The 26,683-nt window shown below is 40.6% G+C and overlaps 1 protein-coding gene across 1 annotated transcript in view; it reads left to right on the forward strand.

Moving 5' to 3' along the window:
- The window catches only part of FSTL5 (follistatin like 5), a 195,294-nt gene that overhangs the window by 143,033 nt on the left and 25,578 nt on the right, over positions 1-26,683 (forward strand). The window contains exon 10 of the mRNA XM_070757282.1: positions 12,978-13,127. Within this exon, the coding sequence (XP_070613383.1) occupies positions 12,978-13,127 (150 nt within the window). The remainder of the gene's footprint in view (positions 1-12,977; positions 13,128-26,683) is intronic.

Raw genomic sequence — 26,683 nt, forward strand, 5'->3', positions numbered from 1 at the left:
AATAGGAATTGTACATCTGTACATGTATACAAATACAGGTTATTACAGAAACTGTCTATGGAGATTCTCAGTCATGTAGTTCATGATTGACCCAAAGGTGCTTCTTAGATGAAAAGCGAAACATCTTCAAAGAAAAAAATAAAAAATCCAATCTTAAAAACTACCTTTGGGATATTACAGAAACTTCAAACAAAATTTGAACAAAACTCAATGCAGATAAAACTATAAACTTACACTGTATGACCAAAAGTGACTTATTTTATACAGTTCCTATACAAGTAGCCTTCAATTTACACCAGTTCATTTAGTGACCATTTGAAGTTACAAAAGCACTGAAAAAAGTGTTGTATTTTTCACACATAATCATTGCAGCATCCTCATGTTCACTTGATCTAAATTCAAACACTATTCAATCGGTTCATATTTATGACAGTTGCAATTTCCCAGTGTCATTTGATCAACTTTTTGTAATTTTCTTACAAGTCAATGGGGAAGCCAAATTCACTTAACATCTATGTTACCTGCTTAACAACTGTAGTAATTCACTTAACAACTGTGGCAAGAAAGATCATACAATGGAGAAAAGTTCAGTTAAAAACTGTCTTATTTAGCAACAGAAATTTTGGTCTCAATTGTGGTCATGTCAAGAACTATCTATAAGATGTAGTCAATTGTTCAGTACAATCAAACAATTAGGAGAGACTGTACAGTAGAATAAACAAGAAGCAGGCATACTAAAAAGCAGAGACCTCACCTTGCCAATAAAAATGCCTTGCCAATAAAAATGCATATAGTCAAGGCTACAGTTTTCCCAGTTGCAATGTATGGCTGTGAAAGTTGGACCTTAAGAAAGACTGAGCACCAAAGAATAGAGGCCTTTGAGCTATGGTGCTGGGGAAGACTCCAACTGGTCAGTCCTAGAGAAGATAAACTCTGGCTTCTTTTTAGAAGGCCAGATTCTGAACATGAAACTCAAATACTTTGGCCACCAAATGAGAAGGGAAGGACTCAGTGGAGAAGAGCCTAATGCTGGAAAGAGGGCAAAAGAAGAAGGGGATGACAGAGAGCGATGTGGCTGGATGGAGTCACTAAAGCGGTGAGTTTAAATGGACTCCAGAGAATGGTAGAGAACAGGAGGACCTGTTAGGATCCTATTTTAGGATAACATTCTTGTCACAATTGTTAAGTCCAATTTAATTTTAAATTGTATTTTATCCAATTCCAATTTAAATTGTTTTCATCATATATTAGTAATAATCTGGAACTCTGCACTTTGATATGGCACAAGGACTAATCAATAAAGTAAACTTAAAGTAAACTCCAACTCAACAGTTGTTATGTCAATCATTGAAGATGTTAAGTTATTAAGTTAATTTGGTTTCCTCGTTGACTTTTCTTGTAAGAAAGTTGCAAAGGTGATCAATCGTATGGCCCTAGGACTTTACAACTGTCATAAATATGAGTCACTTGCCAAGTATCTGAATTTTGATCATGTGACCATGGGAATTCTGCAATGGTCATGCCACTTTTTTCAGTACCGTTGTAACTTTGAACGGTCACTAAATGAGCTATTATATTTTGAGAACTACCCATATACATTTTTCCTATATGTTTGAGAGAACCAGGGAGGATTATGCCTGAGATGCTTTCTTAAATTATGTTCTTGTTTTCTACTCAGATTGTTTTTGTCTTGCCCTCATTCTTCTATAGTCCATTATAAATGCCCATGGCCCCTTGAAATAAATATATATATATATATATATATATATATATATATATATATATATATATATATATATATGGGGGGGGTGCACATTACAGTAAGTGATCAGAGAAAAAGCAATTCTCTCCTTGAAATAACAAGGTAATTTTTGCAAGATTTTGCTAGCATTCTAATCTCTAAAAATTGTCTTTTATGTTTCAGCTTTAACTAGTTTTTTTGTTTGTTAATTAGTTCTAACCTCACTACTGTACCATATTCTCTTTGGAATCATTCCCAGCTTCAATCTGTTCCATCAAAATACACTAATCGTATACAACTTGTATTTGGTGACATCCCCGCAGAGCCATCTTGTGAGCGATAAATTTTTTAAAGATGATAAATTTTTAAAGGTGATCTTTCATATTCTCTTGAAACACTTTTTGTTTCTGGTAGATGCTAAAAAGAAAATATGTAAATATTTTTCATATTGAAGAACTTCATTGTTCAAATGCTACAATTCATATCACATTTTCCCAATCAAATTCAGAGAATATTCATCACACAGCATAAGTTTTGTTTTTCAAATTGTGACATAGGTTGCAGTCTATGATATTGCCCAATAATATTTCTCCTTTCTAAATCTTTTATGCCAGAGTTATATTTCTGAATAAAGTAAATGACAAATTCACAAACGTTTGTCAAGTGATTATAATCTCAGATTATAATTTTCAGTCACGACAATTACTCTATGAAATAGCATTCTCCCAGAGGGTTGGACTGACCTGACCCTGTAAGTCTTTAATTAACACAAAATTGTGTTTTCCCAAAGTTTAGCATATTAAGGTCTACTAGTTTGGCATGTTCTCCCCCACCATTATGTTTTAAAATATGTTTAGATATTGTATCAGACTGAATGACACTCAAAGTCAATGTTGAGTTTGGTGTCCTTATATAATAAATAAAATAAGTAATAATGTCAAACTATTTCTAACAAATAGCTGTTATTTTAAAATGAGCCTTTTCTTTACAGACAGACATAAATTGGATTAGGAAATTTATTTATATTTCATTTTGACCTGTGATGATTCAGATTGTGTTTTCTAATTGTGTCTCTTAAAATATTCCATATATCAGATATATATTTTTAAAAATTCTATTGTATGCCAAGGAAGTTCCTGTGAATGGAAATAAGATAGATGTTTAACAACTCAACAGTTCCTGCTGCTTTTTCTTCATTTGAAGTCATAATCTTTGATAACTCATAAGTAATGCTACAGAAATCTGCTAGGATGCATCAAACGTTATGCTAGGAATAAGTATCGTATGTTAAATAAAACATTTTTTCATGAGCTGTCCCTAAGAATATTATAAAGAGAAATACAGAGGCATGTGTCACAGTTCTAATATTATATATATTAGAATCGCATTTTTAGGACAATTCTTGATTATATATAGTTCCGGATGTATTTATAAATGATCCCAAGTAATGATCCCTTCATAACCCTACTTTACCCCATGGGGAGAGAAAGAGGCAATACGCAAAAGATAAAGAAAGGAGAGCAACCCCACTTGTTTCCATGACTAAGCTACCAGTGGCTAAGCTAATTACAGGAGGGAAAGAAGGGTGTAGGCCCGTGACGTAGGCAAAGAGCAAAGTGAGCAGCATTATATAAAATCAACTGTCTTCAATGGGGATTTTAACACTATGATGACGTTAGTAGAAGACTAATGAAAGCTTAGTTAATTTTAGTAGTTTTTAATAAATTTTAAAACATTCCGGAGATCGCAATGGCTGTTGCCTCTTCAGGTAGGTAGGTAGGTAGGTAGGTAGGTAGATAGATAGGTAGGTAGGTAGGTAGGTAGGTAGATAGATAGATAGATAGATAGATAGATAGATAGATAGATAGATAGATAGATAGATAGATAGAGACAGAGAGACAGACAGATAGAGACAGAGACAGAGACACAGAGAGAGAGAGATGAAGAGTTGTAAAAATAACCTGCTGTAAAATATTACTCTTTATTAGTATTGGAATATTAAAATTATTTCTAATCATATTTGGTAACTGGTTTATAATGTGTTGTTAGGAATGGGATATTTTCTAATGATCAGAATAATATACAGTGTAAATCTGTGGATCACTTTATATTTGGAAACAGAAATGATGCTTGGAAGCATGCAGGGGTGTTCATGGAATATTTGGCAATTATCCTAAAATTATGAATTCCAAAATGCATTTTGCCTTCTAATAAACAATTAGACACATACTGTACATACAGAAAGAAGTCATACATGTATGCATGTATTCATATCAGATGCTGACATATGAATAATTAGGCAGTATCTTCCTCTCCATATTAGTAATTAAATTTACACAATTAGGGAAATGAAAAATAAGATTGTTTTAAAAAATATCTTGAATATATAACAACTGAAGACTTTATCAATATTTATTCTATGTATTTATTTAATTTGACTTCTATGCTGCCCAATCCCAATGGGACTCAACCTTATCTTCCACTTTAAAAGAAGTAGTTCCTGTTACTTCAGGAATGGAATATATAACTTAAAGATATCCTCAGCATATAAAATAAACACGAATAAACATTTGGTTATATGTCTGTGGAAATTTTCAATATCCAGGTCACGGTTGCCCCCAAACTGCTTTTTTTTCAAGAGGCAACTGGAGTTTCTAGTTTTTGTTTGAAGATGTTTTGCTTCTTATCCAAGAAATGTCTTTAAAAAACTCCCAGAAACTTTGCCTCTTGAAAAAAAAGGACCTTTGGGGTGATTTGTTAATATGTGTTTTCCCATCTCATAGTATTGTAAAAATTCAGTGTTGCAGCTTATCCTGTTTGCCTTGGTAAAAGGAGAGTCCCAACCTGTCCTTAGATTGCCATAAAGGCTAATTATGGACATTTTTTCTTGTTTGTGTCAAGGCTAATGTTTCCCAATATTTCCTAGCACACATGCTGTGTTGCCTGCCTTGATTTTAATGTAGTTAAAGTATGTGCTCTAGTTAAATAGTGTGTGTTAATGTGGGCATAGTCTGTCCCTTCAGGTTGCTGGTGTTGGTGACTATTTCATCCTGGGCTCACTTAGGAGTTTCTGTTGTTGTTGTTGTTGTTGTTGTTGTTGCTGCTGCTGTTCTTTTTAAATCCAGTGAACTGATAAAATCTGACTTTTTAAATTGTCTTGACAGTAATCTCTGAAAAATCAGAAAAATGATAGAGGTAGAAGAGCCCGACTATGATTAGTAAGAAAAATATAAGTTTCAAGGAGAGAGAGTTGCAAAGGAGGAAAAGATCCGTAGTGTTTTTGTTCTTAAATGAGCAAGTACTGCGAACACACCCCAAATCATAAAACAATAATAAAACAGAGGATGAAAATACCATCCATTTGTCTTTCCCAATGCAATTATACCTCTCAGACAGTGGTGAGCTGCTGCCATTTCAGACCGTTTTAGGCAAACCAGTTGTTCTGATTATTATCTGGCCCTGCCCACCCATCCCATCCTATATTTCCTTCTTTCTAGTTTAGCTGATTCGTGTGGTGCAGCTGATTTCTGTGTCTCCACTATTTACTGGGGCTGCCTTAGAAAGTAAGCAGCTAAGCTTTAAATTGCTGTATTTTGAACACTGTGCGCGATCCCTGAACTGGATGTTAAACCAGTTCTCCACTGCATCTGGAAGGAGAGTCCAACATGGGTAATTCACCAATCTTATTGGTAGAGACTGAGTTAATTTAAATATTTAAATATGAGGTAGTCACCGCCCCTTAGCAGCCCCCAATACCTCAGTTTTAAAAACTCAGTCTTAGTGTAGAGACTGTTGAGTTTGCTTCTCTGATGAAGCATTAATAATAATAATAATAATAATAATAGTAATAATAATAATAATAATAAAATTATTAATTTTTTCTGTTTTTTCCCCTTTCTATTTGCAGGTGCTGTGAATCATGAAAGGGATTTCAAGGGGTCTCTGCCCTCCGCGGGCAGAATCACCCCCACCGTGACTCTCCTCGAGCTTCCCTTCCCTCAGTGGGTACTATGCTCAGCGAGGAGCACCTCAGCCTAGGGTCCCCGGCCTCAGTGGCCATACCCGGCTGCCAGCTGAAGGTGAGGGGGTCAGCCCCCCTCACTGGGAAGCTTGGAAGGCAGGATTTTAGCCGAGAATGAAGGCCGCTTGATTTGGCGCCCAGCCAGCGCCTCTCAGCTGTTCGGCGGCTAATTTGAAAGCCGCCGCCGCCGTAGCAAGCCACTCGCCGAGCCGGAAAAGCCGCGTGGATCAGCTATGAATGCGGCTGTCAGATTCGAGCGTGGGGGGGGCAGGGCCCTTACCGTCGAGCCTCCCAGGGAGCTGTCAGCGGCAGAAAAGAGCGGGAACGCCATTTTGGAGGGCGAGTATTCTCGCGCCCGCCATGTTTGGGGTGGGTAATGTTGCTCTCCGCCCAATCACTGGGCGCGACCAACTGTTACTGGGCAGAATTAGGCTCTGAAGTGCCTAGACGCCATTTTTTGCTGATATTTGGCCATTGACAGTCGTGTCTGTCAAGTGTCTCTTGAGCTTGCTGTTAAAAAAAACAACTGTGAACTGTGAGTAATGGAGGAAAAGACTTTAGAAAAAGCATCTTCTCCCACTGTCATGCCTCACGATAAAGGCAAGGGGAAGTCCAAAGACAAATCTAAGGCTCCAGCCTCTTCTTCCATCAAGGATGCAGAGAGGCGCATTAAAGCGTTGGAGCAGAGACTGGAGGCAGCCCTCTTGACTCCAAGAACCGTCTCTCCCTTATTGCAGGCCAGGGATCCACCAGCCCAATCTGATTTGAGACCATCAGAAGCCTTGTCAGAGAGAGATTGGTCTCCAGAGAGGCAACATCCCTTTATGCCTCATGTAGTTCCTCCATCTGGGTCTCAGCAACAGAGACCAGGGTCTGCCAGCCACTCATTGAGGAGTGCCCCGTCTGCCACCTTTACGCCCACTGCGGCTGGGCTGCGTGTGCAACCAGATACCTGGCAGCAGATGTCCCCTACCTTACAGGGACTCATCTCTGATGTTTACTCACAAGGGATGGCTGCGGAGGTGCAGCAAAATGTCCAACACCCCCGCCCAACACAGCCCAGGAACCTATGGGCTGCACCGCCCCCCTCGGGTATGGGGTCCTGGATGGAAGAGCCGTCACCCCTAGAGGACACCGAGAAAGAATATGATTTTTCGGATGACGAGACCACTCCTGATCCTCCTGTGACTGCTGGGCTCTTCAAGGCACCCCTTTTCAAGATTCTGCTTCATAAAGCTAAGCAGGTGGTGGATTTGCCGGGTCCAACCAAGGCTACTGATGCCTCAGATGACCCCAAGCCATCAGCAGTGCTATTCAAGGAGCCCCAACCCGAGACTGATCATGTGCCATCCTCGGAAATCTTCAGACAAAGCATCAAGCGCCCATGGCAGCAGCCTGCAGCAGCACAAGGCCCTTCTGTCATTGAAAGAAAGTTTTATACTTTGGATGATGACATGGAAAAGCTGCTGGAATTTCCGCCAATCGACCAGCCGGTAATGACTTTGATTTCTAAGGCCTTGGTACCATCTGAAACCGGTGATAGTTTGAAACCGGAGGATAGGAAGGCGGAAATTTTACTAAGGAAGTCACATCAAATGGCAAGCTGGGCTTTTAGAGCAGCGACCGCAGCTTCATTTTTCAACCGGGCCTCCATAATGTGGTTGCAGGAGGTGCAAGCCCGCCTAGGTCCAGAAGAAGGTCGCTTACGACAGGACCTGAGTAAATTATTGGCAGCTGCGGAGTTCTCAGCGGATGCTACCCTACATGCCGCAAAATTTTCGGCTAGAGGTATGGCGACGTCACTTGCATCCAGACGCCTCCTTTGGCTGAGGAGCTGGCCAGCGGACCTGAAGTCCAAGTGGAACTTGGCATCATCTCCATACCAAGGGGAAAAGCTCTTTGGAGAAGCCTTGGACCCTGTCCTCATTGAGGATAAGGACAAACGGAAGACCCTTCCCAGAGCATACCATCGCCAAGAGCGTAGGCCCAATCCCTACGCTCGCCGTCAGCCATTTCGTTGGGACCCCTCTTCGGCAGGTCAGAATAGGCCATTCTCTCAAAGTCAGTATGGCCAACCCACCTTTAGGGGAGACCGTGCGGCCTTTCAGGATAGGCCCAGAGGATACCAGCAGTCCCGGCGCCCTTTCCGAGGGAACCAAAGGGGCTTCAGGCGCACAAAATGACTTGGCTGCCTCTCAGCCCATAGGAGGCAAACTTCAAAGATTCAGTGCCTCCTGGAGGAATACCTCCTCCGACAAATGGGCTATAGCAACGATATCGAGAGGCCTGCGTCTGGAGTTCCTGCATCCCCCGCCAAACCGATTTGTCACTTGTCCGCTAACGCGAGACCCAACCAAAAAACGTCATCTACAACTGGAGATAACTCATCTTCTCAAAATTCAAGCGATAGAGACGGTGCCTGAGCATGCCAAGGGCACAGGGTTCTATTCCATTGTGTTCCTAGTGCCGAAGTCATCAGGGGGGTTCAGGATGATCCTAAACCTGAAACTCCTGAATACCTTCATTCGGTATCGCAGATTTCGCATGCACTCCCTACACTCGATCTTGGCCTCTGTTCAGCACAACGATTTCCTCACCTCTATCGACCTCAAAGAGGCTTACCTGCATGTTCCGGTTTGGCCAGCACATCGTCGCTACCTCAGGTTTTGTCTCAATGGGGTCCACTACCAGTACCGTGCCATGCCGTTCGGCCTGTCTTCGGCACCCCGTACATTTACGAAGCTGATGGACATTCTGACAGCACATCTAAGGGCCCAGTCCATAAGGGTTATGGCGTACTTGGACGACATAATCGTTATGTCCAAGTCTATGGGCCAAGCGCAACACCATCTAGCGCTCACACGGGAAACTCTGGAGAGGCATGGGTACACGGTCAACGTGGAGAGGGAGCCATCTTCATCCTACCACATCAATCCAACATCTGGGCTCCATCATAGACACCGCAAAGGACACGGTTTCCCTAACACCAGAGAGGGTACTCAATATCCGGAGATTGATAACCAGCCTTCGACGACAAAGGCAGACACCGTTGGCAACGTTGTCCAAGGTACTAGGGACTATGGTCTCATCCATAGGGATTGTGCCATGGGCTCGTCATCACATGAGGGGCCTCCAATGGTTCCTCCTTCCGGCCCAGAGGGACAAGGTGAGTCACTCCCGGCTTCAGTCAAACAGTCACTGGCATGGTGGTTGTCCCCAGCGTTGATCCAGGGTTCTCCTCTTCGCAGTCACGAGCGTGTGATTATCACAACAGACGCGAGCTTGTCGGGCTGGGGCGCCCATATGGGTCCTCATATAGCTCAGGGCCTGTGGTCTCAGGAGGACTTAACCCAGGTCAATATCAACGTTCTCGAACTCAGAGCGGTTTTCTTAGCCCTTCAGGCCTTCGCTCCCTGGGTTCAAGACAGACATGTCATGGTTTTGATAGACAACGTGGCCACAAAAGCCCACCTGAACCATCAAGGAGGTACGAGATCTCATCATCTCATGGTTCAAGCCACGGATCTCTTCGATTGGGCCGAGTCTCATCTGGCCTCTCTGACGGCGGAGCATATTGCCAGGACCAGCAATGTGCAAGCGGACTGGCTGAGCAGGGCCACTCTGGATCCTTCGGAGTGGCAACTGGACCCGGCACTCTTCAAGCAGATAGTGCTACGATTTGGTCTTCCATTGGTGGACCTCTTCGCAACCCCAGCAAACACCCAATTACAGAGGTTTTTCTCCCAGTTTCCGACGTCAGGGGCGGAAGGGGTCAACGCCCTATGGTCACCATGGCCCCAGGGGTTACTGTATGCCTTCCCCCCGACGTGTCTCATTCAAAGGATATTAGACAAGACAATTCGGGAGGGGGTGGAGATGATAATGGTAGCTCCCTATTGGCCGAGACGGCCTTGGTTTTCAGACCTAGTAGCCCTGTCTGTGTCTCCCCCGTGGAGGATTCCAGATCCTGAGGTAGTGTTAGTTCAGGGGTCAGTTTGCCATCCGGACCCTCAGTGGTTCAAACTGACCGCCTGGCACTTGAAAGGGCGGGTCTGAGACAGCAAGCCTTGCCAGACGAGGTTATATCCACCATCCAGGCAGCACGTTGCCCTTCAACGGTAAGACTCTACCAGGCCACATGGGCGGCCTTCTGTAGGTTTTGTTCGAATCACCACCTTAATCCGGGGGAGGCTTCGGTTGTGTCAATCTTACGATTCCTACAGTCAGGGGTAGAGAAAGGGTTAGCCCCAAATACCTTGAAAAGACATTTAGCTGCTCTGGCAACCATCATCCGATTACCCCACGCTCGCTCCCTTGCACAAGATCCTTGGATTAGGGATTTTATTAAAGGCGCGATTAACACCCATGCGCCTCCAGTACACAGATTCCCGACGTGGGACCTTTCCCTGGTACTCAAGGCGCTTACAGCCCCTCCCTTTGAGCCGATGAGGACGATTCCAGTACGATTGCTCTCCTTAAAGACTGCCTTTTTAGTGGCAATTACGTCGGCACGCCGAGTGTCGGAGCTGTCGGCCCTGTCTACGCGTGCAGATTTGTGTGTATTCCACTCAGATCGAGTGGTTTTGAGGTTAGACCCTTCATTTATTCCCAAGATTAACTCTGGGTTCCACAGAGCTCAAGAATTAATGTTGCCAGACTTTTGCACACATGGGCAGCACCCTCTTGAGCTGAGATGGCACAAGGCAGATGTTCGAAGGGCCTTGAAAATCTACATCAGACGGACTGGACATTTCAGGAAATCTGAGCGGCTGTTTGTGTCCTTTGGCCAGCGATCAATGGGTCTTGCAGTATCATCTAGATCCATCAGTCGCTGGTTGAGGGATTGTATTGAGGAAGCTTACAAAGCTCGGTCTCAAGTACCACCAACCGGGATAACAGCGCATTCCACTAGAAGTGCAGCCACTTCGGTTGCTTGGAGGACTCAGGCGTCCATAGAGGACATTTGCAGGGCGGCTACGTGGGCGTCTCCTACCACCTTTATACGCCATTACAAACTGGACTCAGTAGCTTCGGCGGAAGCTTCGTTTGGGAGACGGGTTTTGCAGCAAGTGTGTTCAACTCCTGCGACCGTAGCTCAGCCTTTTCCCTCCCATGGGCAGTAATCTTTGGCATATCCCATGTTGGACTCTCCTTCCAGATGCAGTGGAGAAGAACCGTTGTACATACCTGAACGGTCTTCTCGATGCACTGGAAGGAGAGTCCAAACCCACCCGGCATGGTTGTTTCGCCAGGTCGCCGGAGTTGGGGATTCAAGTTACACAGTTATGAGGTTATATGGTTGTTGTTCAATAAACAGGTTATCCTTAAACTGGCTTCGTTTTTAAAACTGAGGTATTGGGGGCTGCTAAGGGGCGGTGACTACCTCATATTTAAATATTTAAATTAACTCAGTCTCTACCAATAAGATTGGTGAATTACCCATGTTGGACTCTCCTTCCAGTGCATCGAGAAGACCATTCAGGTATGTACAACGGTTCTTTTAGTCCATCATTGCTCGCAGATTTAGAATCCAATATTGTTTTGACTTGTTAAAATGCTTGTAATAGATAATGGAAAGCTAAATATCTGGGGAAGGTACTGTATTTTGATTGAGCAAAGACTGGGATGAACTTAGCAAGTGTTCGCCCGTTTCTCCTTTTAGCTCAACTGACTGAGATAATGGTGAAATGAATCCATGAGTCCACTTGCAGACTTGTGAAAAACTCTCTGTTAGCAAGCAGTTAATTTACAGATCAGCTTGCATGAGAACTCTAAGTCTTCCAAAGCTCTTTCCAATGTTATGATTTTATAATTGCTGAACGTTGTTTAGCCATGCAAAGAGAAATTACTTTCCCCTAAAGATCCACTCACAAAAATCGGTATTTCTTGCCATTAGTGGGTTGCAAAAGAAGGCAGAGAAAATTCATTAATCATGGGCTTCAGTAGCCACTGTTGGGACTGAGTGTCCAGCCAGAATCTGTCAAACTTGAAAACTGGACAGTGATTTCTTAAGCCAGCTTAATTTCTAGTTGAAGGCTGCCACATTGAACAGCTTTGTCATCTTTCAGAAAACTCATTAATGTCAAAAATAAATTCAGTCATAATCAGTGTTGGGCGAACCCAACGAAGTTCGAGTTCGTCAAACTCACCCGAACTTTGCTGTGAAGTTCAGGTGAGTTTGCCGAACCCGAACCTGAACTTGAACAGCGCCGCTGCAGTGAACTTTTCCGTAAAAATAAACAAGGAGGTAGGGAATTCCCAATCTCCTTTTGCTTCCTTTTATTTTTACGGAAAAGGATGCCGCAGTGGCGCTGCAAGCAAAAGGAAGTGGGGAATCCCGCAATGGGATTCCAGGGGCAGGGCTTTGACATCACGGAGACTCCTTCCTCCCCATTTTGGCTGGCATGGGATTTCCCACCTCCTTTTGCTTGTACCCCCACGATGGGATTCCCCACTCTCCTCCCGGGTGGCAGTGCTTCGGGTGTTCGAGCAAACGCCGAACCCGAACTTTTTAAAAAGTTCGGGTTCGGGTTTGGCATGCTGAACTTTGCAAAGTTCGGCACGAACCCGAACTTTGCAAGTTCGGTTCACCCAACACTAGTCATAATGTCTAATATCTAACCTATTCATTTCTAGGCATTTACCTGAATATAATATTATTTTAAATAAAATGCATTAAAATTATTACTTTAAGCCGTAACATTTTTATTTAGAGCTATGACATAATAACTTTGTTTATTTAATAAAGTGAAAAATAAATAGGATTAAAATGTGTTGGTACAACATCAGATGTATTTCTGGAGTATATGAAACTTCTTGGAATTTAGTAGTCAATTTTTAATATTATCCAATTTTGATTAGCAAATACTTCTAGTATCTTTCACATCTTATAACCTGAAAAGATATATAACTATATGGTAATATTTTGAGTCTAAAATCTTTTATCTAATCTATTTATCCAAAAAGAAATGATTTAACAAACATTTTATAAGTAATTACAAAAGAAAGCTAGATTGTTTAAGGAGGGGCACAACCTGATGCAGGTGCATCAAACATAATTTTGTACTGAAAGTAAAATAATAGCTCAATTCTATTTTATATTATTGCAGATATGAACTCATTTTCTCTAAATATCTCCTCCAAAACATTTGCTTTCTAAACAAAATGCTTGCTTTCCTTTTCCTCCACTCACTCCAAATTTTATCTTAATTTTAGGATGAAGTCTGTCCAAAAACTAATGGGGATGAGGTTCAGCAATGCATTTGGGCATCAGCTGCTAATGTCAAGGATAAATTCATATATGTAACTCAACCGACTTTGGACAGAGTGCTAATTGTTGATGTACAATCTCAAAAAGTTGTGCAGGTAAGTTAGCTTATTATATAGTAATTAACTAATTTAAAATTGCCATATTTGAAGAAATAGATAATGTACCAACTCTTATTTAAAAAAAGAAACACAGGTAGTTTAACAAATGCTTACCTATTACCTTTCAGATACAGATTTTAGATGGGACTCTGAATTTCCAGCTTGTATAAATATTTCTGAGAGCTGTAGATTAAAACCTTTGAAGGTTTGAATATAAAGGTTGTTTTATATTATGTTATACCTTGGATATATGTCCGAGTACCAGATTTAAGTGAAGATATCTCTGAGTAAATTTGTGGCTCTTTTTCATGCAAGCTTATATTCTTTATATGGTTTATGCATGGTATGTTTGTGTGTATGTCTTGTTTTTTTAAATAAGGGGTTTTTAGTTACTTTTAAATATTAGATTTTTTTGTACATTGTTTTATTATTTCTGTGAGCTGCCCCGAGTCTACGGAGAGGGGCGGCATGCAAATCTAATATAAAATAAAATAAAAATAAATAAATTCTGTAAAATGGCCCCTAATCTATGGGACACATACCAGTCCATGGCCTATTAAGAAAAGGGCTACATAGCTGGCGGTGAGCAAAACTTCATCTATATTTGCAGCCACTCCCCAGCGCTAGCATCACTACTCCACTTCAGATCATCAGGCATTAGATTCTTGTAGAAGAATGAACTTTACTGTAAACTGCACATATGAGGGATCTAGGCTGTGTGCTCCTCCTCATTCACCCCAATCCCTGGAAAAATAGATTTCCATGAAACCAGATCCTGAGTTGGGGGCCACTACTTTATGATTAAGTAGTGGTCACTGTGTCAGGCTGGCCTCGTTTGTGAAATTCTAGAGAGCTTTTACTACTACATTGTCACAAAGCCTCCAATAAGACCCAAGAACTGCAATACATTTTTTTAGTGTTAAATCCATTTATTGTATTGTGCTGATATTTTTTTTCTGTCAAGAGTGGTTAATAGCATCCTGTAAAGTACCTGCAAGTATTTATTGTGAGTGACAAGACAATTTGTCTTCATTGATTATTGGTTTGATTTATATTAGGTAAAACAGGAGCTTAAAATAAAGAACATTAAATTTGCTTTTGTCATGCCTATTAGGAATCTGGAATTGTACTTACAGGTCAGGTTTTAATTCTAGCAGCCAACTATGATTAGATTGTCTATTTTTTACTCAATCCTAGAGCACACGTGGTTTTGGCTTTTGAAGAAAATCATTCTTCTACTTTTTAACCAAATCAATTTAATGCAGTTTATCAGCCACATATTGTGCTTTACTGCATACTTTAGATCATCTCCATTCTTTTAATCCTTCCACTATTCTAATCTTACTGGAAGTATTAAAAAATGCTTCACGGACAAACATGTACAAATTAGTTCTGACAAAAATAACAAAAATGTGTTCATATGCTTTGACCAAACCATGTAACTGGGACATGATTCAGGTATAAGAATCAACTTTTCTTTATCAACTTTTTGTGATCAAATGGAGAGAATGAATTAAAGCACATAAGTTTCTGTAAGGCAACCAATCTATATATGTTTTACCACAGTCAGTGGGAGCAGATGAATATTTTTAAATGATGAAAGAATTTTACTTTTAAAAGCAGACAAGCGATTTCCCTTTCAGTGTTAAAACTAGTTTTATATTGCATTTCTAGTAAGATATTCATTTTGAACGTGTGTGTGGAAATATATATTTTTCACATTTTGAAAAATGTTATCTGATGTAAATACTTTTTTGTATTATTTCTTTAAATATGTGCATTTTGTGGAATTTTTTTTTTTTGGGAGGGGGGGTTGGTGGTGGAATGCATCATAAAATTTGGAAAACATACAAATGTCAAAATACAATTATGGCCTGACTGATACATTGCTGTAGAATTCAATTTGCATTAAATTGAATTTAAATTTAATTACCATGCCATACTTGGAGTAAATTTTACTGAATTCAGGTTAACTTATAAATGTACAGATATGGATATTAACTAAAGAGAAAATAATTAACTTCCATTTATCAATTTATCTAACTTTATCCTCAACCAACACTACAACATTTACTCTCAGTTATTTTTGAAATTCACATTCTACATTAAGGCAGCATCCTCGGTTTCATATAAAAATCAACTCATCTGCTTACTTGTAGCATGGTAGCAATCATACAAATTTGTTGCTGAAAATGCTTTGCAAAATTGTTTAATGTCTGTCCCACTGCATACACCAGATAAGTAAAGCATAAAAAAGCTAAAACTACTTTCTGGTTTGTTACAGGACAGTCTGTGTGACAATATTCTTCATCCTTCCCTCCCATCTTATATTCAGTGAATTAGGGAAGAATCTGACTGATCTGCTTCCAAATATTATCTTGATTTTGATTTTAAAACTGCTTTAGTCTCTTTGTGTACATATCCTTCATATCTTTCTCTGTCCCACTGCATACACCAGATAAGTAAAGCATAAAAAAGCTAAAACTACTTTCTGGTTTGTTACAGGACAGTCTGTATGACAATATTCTTCATCCTTCCCTCCCATCTTATATTCAGTGAATTAGGGAAGAATCTGACTGATCTGCTTCCAAATATTATCTTGATTTTGATTTTAAAACTGCTTTAGTCTCTTTGTGTACATATCCTTCATATCTTTCTCAAAATCATGTTTCTTATAAATGTACTGTACATCAACATTCCCCAATCTTTCAGGGTTGGCCCAGCATCGGGGCAAGGGAAAAGAGCCTTGAGTAGGGTTGGGCATGCACTAACCCGGTTGCAAATAGGGAACCACTTCTACAGTACATTAGAAAAAAGTAAGCTTTAGTATGAAACAAATTGCTGGAGGCTCTTGAAATTCTCTAACTGATTTGTGCACCAGAGAAAGTGTAGGCAAATCTCCCAGGAAAGGACAAAATTCTCCAGCAACTTCTCTTGGGCAACCTCTTCCGCCAACAATAGTTAAGCTCAAGGGAGATCTTAAAAGGGTAGAATATCCTTAATGATCTACTCCCTTAGGATTTACTCCCTTAGGATTTAATTAGAACATAGGAAATTGGAGAAATTATGCAGGCAATAACTGAACATTTTTGTAAATTCTTTGCCATTTCACTAATGCAAATCAAATGTCAGAATACCATACTCTACCCATTCTCCTTTGGCATAATTTCTAAAGCATCCTATTACAAATTAATTTTTAAAAACCTTCATGATACTTTTCTGCTTAGAATCAATTTAGACTATTACAGTAATGGATTAAAAATATACATTTGCATTTGCAGTAGAAAATATAAACAACTATAAAGAATAAGGTATAAATATTCAGAACTGTAGATATTGTTGGGTCCTTAATTCATCATGTAAGCTGCATTTTGTGCATTTAGATAAATAAATGCATTTCATGCATTTTCATGAGATATAAACATTTATGAACATTTATTTATATAATGTATTAAACACAGAAACCAATTACAAATCTTTAAAAGTACTATAATTAGATAAGTTTAAGATATAGAAATGTTCATCAATGACAAAAGAAAACCAATTACATCCATCTAGAAAAATGTTTTTAACACTTTGCTCTAGGGAAAAAATCATTTTATCACTTTGTGTTGAAACACAAATAGCAATCTAAAAATGGCACATTTTAAAATATATGTTAGTGCAACTTTTCTTCAGACAATATTTTTAACTGCATAAATAAGCACCAAATATTTAATAAGCAGCTGTCTTCCTCATAAAAAGGGAACACATTTTTTTAAAAGAAATGAATGTGATTAAAGGTGTCCAGGAAAACTTTGTTTGTAGCCATGTTTTCAGTACTCTTTTAAAAATATATATCATTTGTCTTTATAACAATATAAATAGTGAACACTATTAGCTATAGGGAGTTTTAATAAGTTTTATGTGACAGTTTAGCATTTTCATTACTATCATTTATTATAAAAAATGTTCTGGAGTTGAAGTATCATGGCACTCAGCAATGTGCTTATTTAAATATATATATATATATACAGTGAACGCCTCTACTTAAGAACTTTTCTAGATAAGAACTGGGTGTTCAAGATTTTTTTGCCTCTACTTAAGAACCATTTTCTACTTAAGAACCCGAGCCTAGAAAAATTTCCCAGGAAATTTGAAAGCGGCACGAAGGCCTGGCCAGTTTCCTGCCATTACCCCTTTAATCCCGTCCATCTCAGGCTTTTCTGCGCTGCCAGAGAAGCCTTTCAGTGGTGCTTAAGGAGACTTTGGCAGTCCAGAGCAAATGAAACATTTTCCTTTGTGCCAGAAGCGGAGTGAAAACGCGGACACAGAGCTGGATTTAAACTGGGTCATTTTTATTAATTAAATAAACTTTATTTAATTCAAAACCAAACTAGGACCCGCAGAGGTCAATTAAGAACATTTGTGGTGGAAATGATGTAATAAACTTCCTGGGCAACTGGATCCATGCCGATCCAGGTGAAGGGGACCACGCCCTCACTTGGATCCCAGCCATGCAACGCATGTGGGAGGTCTCGCCGTCCAATCCCTGAAAAGCAATTGAAATGGGCGAGAACCAGAGGCAACCTCTCCCCAATTGCTCAGGCCGGTTTAATGACTCCATGAGCTCTTGGAGAGAGTCTGCCAATCAGCCCCAAAGATGTCCAACGGAGAACATGCAGTTGCTAACCACCTCCCAATTTCCGCCCCTAACCTGCCAAGGAGGGGGACCAGATCTCTATCTTGGCCCCCTGACCCCCCCCTACCTGTGCTAGCTCATACAGGGATCTCTGCAGGTCCTGTAAAAAGATGGCATTCCCCTGTTCTGACAGGTGAACGCAGTCGGCACGATAAAGCCATGGCTGATCAACTGTAATAGTGGGATGGGGAATAACTACACCACCAAACTCTCTAACCAACTTGCCAATGGCCTTATTGACCTTATGTCTAGCCCTATGAATGGCCCTCAGGTACATGGCATCCCTTCAAAAAATCTGTGAAACGCCAAGCCCGCGAGCCTACTCCTGATGGTTTTAACCGATAGACCGCGCTGCTTAAGCAGGACTCAGTACTCTCTCAGGTGGTCAACAGGGATGGGCCAGATGCCGGAATAGCCCTTTGACTGGCGAAACTCCCAAAATTCCTTACCTGAGTTTTGGTATGACCTCTGTGTACTGCCCGCTAGTGAGTGCGCCATGGCCCTGCCTGCCTTGATCCTCCACTGTTCTGGAGCCCTCCCAGGCTCCACAAATGGCGAGGGAAGGCCTCTGATGCAGCGCAAGCCCCCGGTGCCAGCGTCCGGAACCTGGACAACTGACCACGGGACAAGGCATCAGCCATCTCGTTTTCGAGCCCGGGGACATGACGGGCCAAAAACAAGGTATTCAGGGACAAAGATCTGCACACAAAATGGCGAACAAGCTGCATAACCCTGTTGTTCTTAGAAGACAGGGCATTCACAACGTGGACAACAGCAAAGTTGTCGCACCAGAAGTGCACAGTCTTGTCCCAAAATTGTTCCCCCCAGAACTCTAAAGCCACCACTAGGGGGAAGAATTCCAAAAAGGTAAGATCTTTAACAATAGAAGAGGCCCTCCACTCATGAGGCCACATAGAATAGCACCACTGGTCACCCAAAATAACCCTGAACCCGTCCGAACATAATTGCAACTCAGCTTCTAAAAGAAGCTCGTGCCTCCAGAAAGACAGACCATTAAAGTGGGCTAAAAAACCTTGCCATATGCAAAGGTCATTTCTGACCCCGGCACGCAAATGTGTCCAATGATGGGGCAAGTGTAGCCCCTTCATAGCCGTATATAAATGACACAAAAAGGCCCTGCCAGGGGCCACCACCCGGCAGGCAAAATTAAGCAACCCTGCCAACTCCTGGAGTTGGCGAAGGGTGATCTTACGGCTCGCTAGAACCTGATCTATCCTACTTTGAATCTTAAAGAGATTCTCTAACGGCAATCTACAAGATTGCGCAACAGAATCTAATTCGATACCAAGAAAGGTAATCCTGGTGTTGGGGCCTTTGGTCTTCTCAGAGGCCAAAGGAACTCCCAATTGAGTGCAAAGAGCTCTGAAGGCCGACATCAGAGCCAAACATTGCTCAGAATGCGCAGGCCCAGCCATCAGGAAATCATCAAAGTAGTGAATTACCGATCCCGACCCGGATCGCCTCCTGAGAGCCCATTCCAGAAAGATACTAAAGCTCTCAAACAGGGAGCAAAATACTGAGCAGCCAATAGGTAATGCTCGGTCCACATAATAGCCGCCCTCAAAATGGGAACCCAGGAGATCAAAATCATCTGGGTGTATGGGAAGGAGCCAAAATGCAGACTTGATGTCGCATTTACCCAGTAAGGCTCCTACACCACACTTCCTAACCACAGCAACTGCCACGTCAAAAGATGCGTACCGAACCAAACAAAGCTCGTCAGGAATGTAATCATTCACTGCCTCCCCTTTAGGGAAGGACAAGTGGTGAATCAATCGGAATTCACCACAAGCCTTCTTGGGAACCACCCCTAAAGGCGAAACCCGGAGGGCAGGTAAAGGTTGCCAAGCAAAAGGGGCCTAACACCCTGCCCTCGCCCACCTCCTTCTGGATCTTAGATCTAACAATGCCCTCATGTCCAACCACCGACTTAAGGTTGTTAGACATGAAGGCCTTCCTAGGCCCAAAATAGGGTATCTTAAAACCCTCCTGAAAACCCTACAAAAACTTCTACGTGGGTGATAATCCCCAAGCATAGATTATAACATGGCCAGCCTAACCGGACTGGGTCCCTTTGCCCTGAGGGGAAGGCTGACGTTTGGACGGTCCTGAATCATCCTTCCCATTCTTAGGACCTTTGGGCTTAGTACAAGCGTGGGTGGCATGCATGCCCCCACAATTCTCATATGCATGCTTGAATTTGCATGAGGGGCGAAAACAAGTCCCTCTGGCTGCAAATTCATGACATGGGGGTGGGGCCCTCACCCCCATTCCAACCCCGGTGCTGGGAGCAAGAGTTGTAACAACTTTGGCCTTCATGTAGTGGCCGCTATCAATGGGTTCACCACCACCAGCCCGCGCGAGCTGTGTGGTGTGGAACCACAAATCAGGGACTACCACGTCCCAAGGCAGACTACGCTCGAAGGCTACTCGCATACGGAAAGATTCATCATACTGCAGTATCCTCATACTCATAATGAGCCCGGGCGATGAGATCTATATACTTAAGCATGGAGGCAGCCCAAACGGGCTCCCTCTCAATGACCAACGACATATAAGTCAAAAAGGTGTACAGCCATGAGCTGAAGCACCTATCTACCTTGACCTTCTTAGACCGGTCAGTCTTTGCCTCCTCGTCCTTCTCTTTCTTTGGCACTTCACGATTAAGAAGGGAGAATACATCAACATATTCGTTGTCCTCCTCCTCCTTTTCTTCCTCCTCTTCCCACCCAAATTCCGAGCTTTTATTTCTTTTCTAATGGGTTTGCACGCATTATTTGCTTTTACATGATTCCTATGGGAAAAATTGCTTCTACTTAAGAACGTTTCTACTTAAGAACGTTTCTACTTAAGAACCTTTTCACAGAACGAATTAAGTTCTTAATTAGAGGTACCACTGTGTGTGTGTGTGTATATGAATCAGATAGTTATAATGGATGTAATTTATATTATGTAATTATAAATAATATGTATTTTTTCTATTTTACTTTGTGAAGTTCAACTCCAAAAAAGCTGTGAAATTTAAGATACAGAACAATCTGCATTAGAATATTTATCATCATTACACTAACATTTATTGCAGTCCACACTGGCTATACTCACAGTTTTTCTCTACATGAATGGCTCACTGTATTTTTACATGCAGTTTCAGAGGCAAAGATATTTCTTCTTTAAAAAAATATACGTTTTTTCCCCATTCTGTTACATTAAATTAATTTTTATATGAAAACTAGAAAGATTTTAAGTTTTTTTCTCTCCTTTGGGTGATAAAATCTACTGTAGACATTTCTACAGAAAGCTGACAGCCATGGAAGAAATATCAGTTTATTTTTGCGATATTATATTTGAGGTTTCAGTACTACTTTGGCAGTTTCAGTGAAATAGTTGGTTCAACATTATTTCTAATCTCATAGGTAGTTCCCTTATCAAGATACAATATCCAACTGCATTTACTTTTTCAAGAATGAGTTCTTTTTCTTTTGATCTAAACCACATTATATGTAGTTACTGTATATAATAAATACAGTATTTCTATTTTCCTCTTGTGCAGTTTAATTAGAACTATGCATTTTCTCATCCCATCTAACTTGTAGGCAGGTATGCACATTACTATGAGAATGAAAATTACCCTAAAACATGCATGCCATGGTGAACAAAGTGAAAAAAAACATTGTTAAAACATAACTGAATGCATTAAAAAAGATGTTTTGGAATGCAATGTTACACTTGTTATGCCAGATTAAATTTATGGCTACCCTATAGATAAGAATTTCTCCCAAATCTCAGGTAAATAAAATCAAATTTAATAAAAATAAAAATAAAAACAATAGTCATATACATATAAACCCTGGAATATATCGACTATACTGAAAAGGTCATACCTAAATGAAAATACTATGGAGGATAACCTAAGAGCTGAAAAAGAATGATGTAGTAGGTTATTCCATTATTTATGATGCAACTTTGCCCCAGCTCCAAAATGGCGCAAAGAATTTTCCACCATGGCAATAAATCTTTTTGAAAAAGAACTTTGTTCATATCAATGAACATCCTGCCGTGTCACCGCAGAAAATATATATGCTGCACAGTTATCTTTCTGAAGAATATAATACTATTGCTCAGATGATCAGGTCTGCCCATGAATTTATGTTGTTCAGACTTATAACTCTGAAGGAAGTGGAATACATATCGGGAAAAGTATTCTATAGAAACTTTAATTGCAAAACATAGAGGAACATATAAATGCAGTTTGGGCAGGTTCAACCTGAACCTGTTATCTGGGGGCCTGTGCATAAATATGTATTGCCAGAGAACTTACTGTTTTGTCCATTTGTAGGTAAATCCCGTTTTTTGGTTGGTCAGTTTTATTATCTTTTTCTTGTGGGAAGTAGTACAATTGTTTGCTTCTCTCACTGGGGAATTTGAAACAGTAATATAGTGAATACTGTATATTTATATGTGTTTGGAAGGTAGCTACATATGGATTCTGTTTTTCTTCTTGCTGATATTTTTGTGACTGTTCTGTCTTGGGCATTTCCCAGTTCTATCTGTGTAGCTTAGCTTTCTACATATATTTAAAGAAAAAGAAAAAGAAAGAAAAGTGTACACAAGATTGAATTCCTTTACTAAAATGATACAAAAGGGATTAAAAAACATCCATGTTTCATTAAATATATACAAAAATATATACATATAAACTTTTATTGAACCATTTTAAGATAAAATTATTATTGCTTTATTTATTTATTCGACTTCTATGCTGCCCAATCCCGGAGGACTCAGGGCGGCTTACAATAATAATATAAATACAAATACAAATAGGTACAGAACAATAGAAGTCGAATATAATATCTAAAACTATAAAATAAAAAGTAATAAAAAGAACCCATTAATTATAAAAGTCATAATCACATGCATACATTTCATTCATACAATTTTGCCATGAAAGATGCTGGCAAGCCAGATCTTCATGGCCAGTAGGGTGGGAGCAGTACAGACATCAGGGGGTAGTTGGTTCCATAGAACCAGGGCGGCCACAGAGAAGGCCCTCCCCCGCAGTCCCACCAACTTGAATTGCTTAATTGACAGGACCTGGAGGAGGCCAACACTTTGTGCTCTTGGAGGTATATGGTAAGAGGCAGTCCCGTAAATAGTCTGACCCTGAGCCATGTAGAGCTTTTATAGGTAATAACCAACACCTTGAATTGTGCCCGAAGACTAATAGAAAACCAGTGCAGCTCACGGAGCATAGGTGTTATATGGACATACCGAGGTATACTCATAACAGCTCTGGCGGCTGCATTCTGGACTATTTGCAGTCTCTAAATACTTTTCTAGGGTAACCCCATGTAGAGTGTGTTGCAATAATCAAGGCGGGAGGTGATGAGGGCCTGAGTGACTATACATAGAGCCTCCTGGTCCAAAAGGGCCACAAGTGGTAAACCAGGCGAACCTGGGCAAGGTCCCCCTGGCCACAGCCAAAAGATGGTGGTCAAAGCTCAGCTGTGTGTCCAGGAGGACACCCAAGTTGCAGACCCTATCTGAGGGCCCAATGTTGGCCCTCATCCAGATCCTTACAGCTTTCAGGCACTGGCACATCACATCTACCACTTCACTGAATTGGCATGGGGTGGAGATGTATAGCTGGTATCATCAGCATACTGATGATACCCCTGCATGCCATCGTTGATCTCACCCAGCGATTTCATGTAGATATTAAATAGTAGGTGCAAGAGGATAGACCCCTGTGGCACCCCACAGAGGAGAGCCTGAGAGGTGGACCTCTTCTCCCTCACTAACACCAACTGAGAACAACCAAAGAGATAGGAGGAGAACCACCATAAAATGGTTCCTCCCACTTCCAATCCCTCCAGATGTTGCAGAAGGCTACCATGGTCCATGGTATCGAAGGCCACTTGAGAAGTCGAGGAGCACCATGATAGAGGAATTTCCCCTATCCCGGGCCTGCTATAAATCATCCATCAGTGCGACCAAAGCAATTTCCATGCTGTGACTGGTCCTGAAACCAGACTGAAAGGAATCCAGATAATCAGCTTCGAGCTGAAATGCCACCATCTTCTCAACAACCTTACCCAAAAAGGGCAGGTTGGAGACTGGCCTATAGTCAATTCGGCTGGATCCAGGAGGGGCACAAGTCCAGTAAACAGGTGGAGGAACACAGAGCTTTCATGGCCTTGTCCACTTCCTCAGGGGTTACCAGATCAAACTCTTTCCAAATAACATGACTAAGACCTGACCCTGTCGCCTCAGTCTGAATTGTCTAATTGGAGTTCAGATCGTTCTGAATCTGAGCAACTTTATCTGCAAGAAACTGAACAAATTCCTCTATCTTAGCTAGAGGGTCTCCTGTGAACCCTCAGCAGCCCATCGCTGATTGTAACCAAGACCAATTGATTCATGAGAGTTATTTCATATGAAGACAATACTAAATATTAGTAATATGTCAGAGAATGAGGTGAGACGTGGGATAAGAGATTGTTTGTTGTGACTTCTATGGAAGTAATGATGAAATGAAAATGGCTCCATGAGAGCAGAGCTGATGACTGGTGGAATGAAGACCCAGCAAATAGATTAATGCCATGGACTTCTCCAGAACTAGGACATGATCAGGACTGCTCATAAGCACTCTACCGTGACTTTATGTGAGATAACTGGAGGGGAAGGCATTTTTGCCAGACCTGGTTTGAAGCCTTTATGGACATATAAGTCACATGTCCTTTATTCTCTCTTCTATTCTTTCTCTAATTCTATTTCCTCGAAGGTGTCCTCTATTACCATTATTGTGTATTGGACTAAATAAATGAATGAGTGAGTGAGTGAGTGAGTGAGTGAGTGAGTGAGTGAGTGAGTGAGTGAGTGAATACATACATACATACATACATACATACATACATACATACATACATACATACATACTTTTGGAAATTGCTTGCTATATCTTTCTGGATATTATGAAAAGCGAGTTTCATTACACTGAGTGAATTTCCTTCTAGCCCTGATGAATGAGGTTTCATGCAAGTTTGTTTGTATTTTTTTAAATAAACAATAAAAGAATGATTAGAACATTGATTTTGTGCATGTGCACTCCACACACATACATAGATGCATTTACACACACACACAAACTAACAATCTATGTTTTCCTGTGGGAAAAGGTGGAAAGAAAACAAGAGAACATTTTGCAGATGGAATACTAGGTAGAATCAGAAAGAATTAAAGATTATAATTAAAGGATAATAGATATATTAATGCAGAATGAAGTAAAAGTAGAGGATTTAAAGCGCATTTAGGAACAATGTAGTCAGAAATTATTCTTAAGACTTTTTCTTACTATAAAAATATATTTAAAATTGTAGAGAAGGTTTTAACAGATTATACTGGACAATACAAAGACTGAAATTGATTCAGATATTTAAAAAGATGCTACGCTGGATTTGCAGATGAAGCCCGCTGATCTCTTAAAGGGAAGGTACAAATAATAAATCAGAAGAATATATTGGATATTTTTTATCTTACATTTTCAAAAGAGAAGTTCTAAATTTATGAAATATCAACTTTTAGGAAACTATTTAAAGAGGTTAAAAGTCAATATTCATAAAAGTAAATGGAAGGAATACAAAGTGGATTATTTAATCAAGGTTAAAATATATGTGTTGTTTCTAGTATCTTATCTGCTTCTGAACGCAAAGGAGGAGAGTGAATTTGAGACAGCTGAGGAAAGTGTGGAGCTGAATGTTGGTCAGGATTGATGCTACGGTAGTCTGACAGAGCAACCTCATCTGGGTCGATTGGATAAGTGAAAGGCTGAGACTGAGGAAGGAGAGCATTAGCTTTAGCAAGTTGACCAGGAGGCTATAGGCGAAGACCAGGAGCATCTGCCACTCATTAGCAATGAGGAGGAAGCGGAGTCTACATCTCCTTCTGATCCAAGGGCACAACATCAGTCAGCTTGAATAGATATGAGAAAGCAACCTCACCTCTCAATGAAGGGCTGCATGGTGTTGCTTAACTAATCCTACCCTGAGGACTTGAACACTGTTGCAGCAGTGCGCCAGTTCTGTGTTCTTGTGCCGTGTATTCTGACCCATTTGAATAGTAGACTGAGCTGCTAAGCTTGGCAACGTAGGTTCTTTCCAAGAACCTTTTAAGGGGGGGGGGGGTTTGAATAAACACTTGTACAACTCTTGCTGTACATGTGGGGGAGCAGGGCAGCACACTTAAAGTAACTATTTTTTACTACCACATTTATTTATTTGTTTGTTTGTTTGTATTTATATGCTGCGCCTCTCCGAAGACTCAGGGCTGCTTACAACACATAAAAAGGAATAATACAATATAATAGTCTAAATCCAATTAATTTAAAACTAATTATACTAATCTATAAAACCCAGTATTATTAAAAAAAAAACAATCATACCCACTCAAACAACAACCATACGTAACATTCATTGGCCAGGGAGTGAGGGTCTAATCACCCCAAGCCTGGTGGAATAGATGAGTCTTAAATCTCTTGTGGAAGGTGAGGGGGGTGGGGGCAGTACGAATCTCCAAGGGGAGCTAATTCTTGAGGGCCAGAGCAAATATCAAGGCTTTAAAGATTTATGAAAATAAAAAAGACATTTTAGTTGCATTTTTAGAGAAAGTGATAAATTGCTGTGTACTACTTTGTTCAAGTAAGGGAAAGAAATAAAACTGATTTATTTGATTAAGGCTGAAATAAATACGTATATGTTATTATTTCTGGTAGCTTTTTATGATTTTGGGGTGTTTTTTTTAGTAAGTAGAGCTGAATGGCAACACTCTGTAAAGATGAGATATGGGAAGAAAAGAT

The sequence above is a fragment of the Erythrolamprus reginae genome, chromosome 7, assembly GCF_031021105.1.
Source record: "Erythrolamprus reginae isolate rEryReg1 chromosome 7, rEryReg1.hap1, whole genome shotgun sequence".
In the NCBI taxonomy this organism is placed as follows: domain Eukaryota; kingdom Metazoa; phylum Chordata; class Lepidosauria; order Squamata; family Dipsadidae; genus Erythrolamprus; species Erythrolamprus reginae.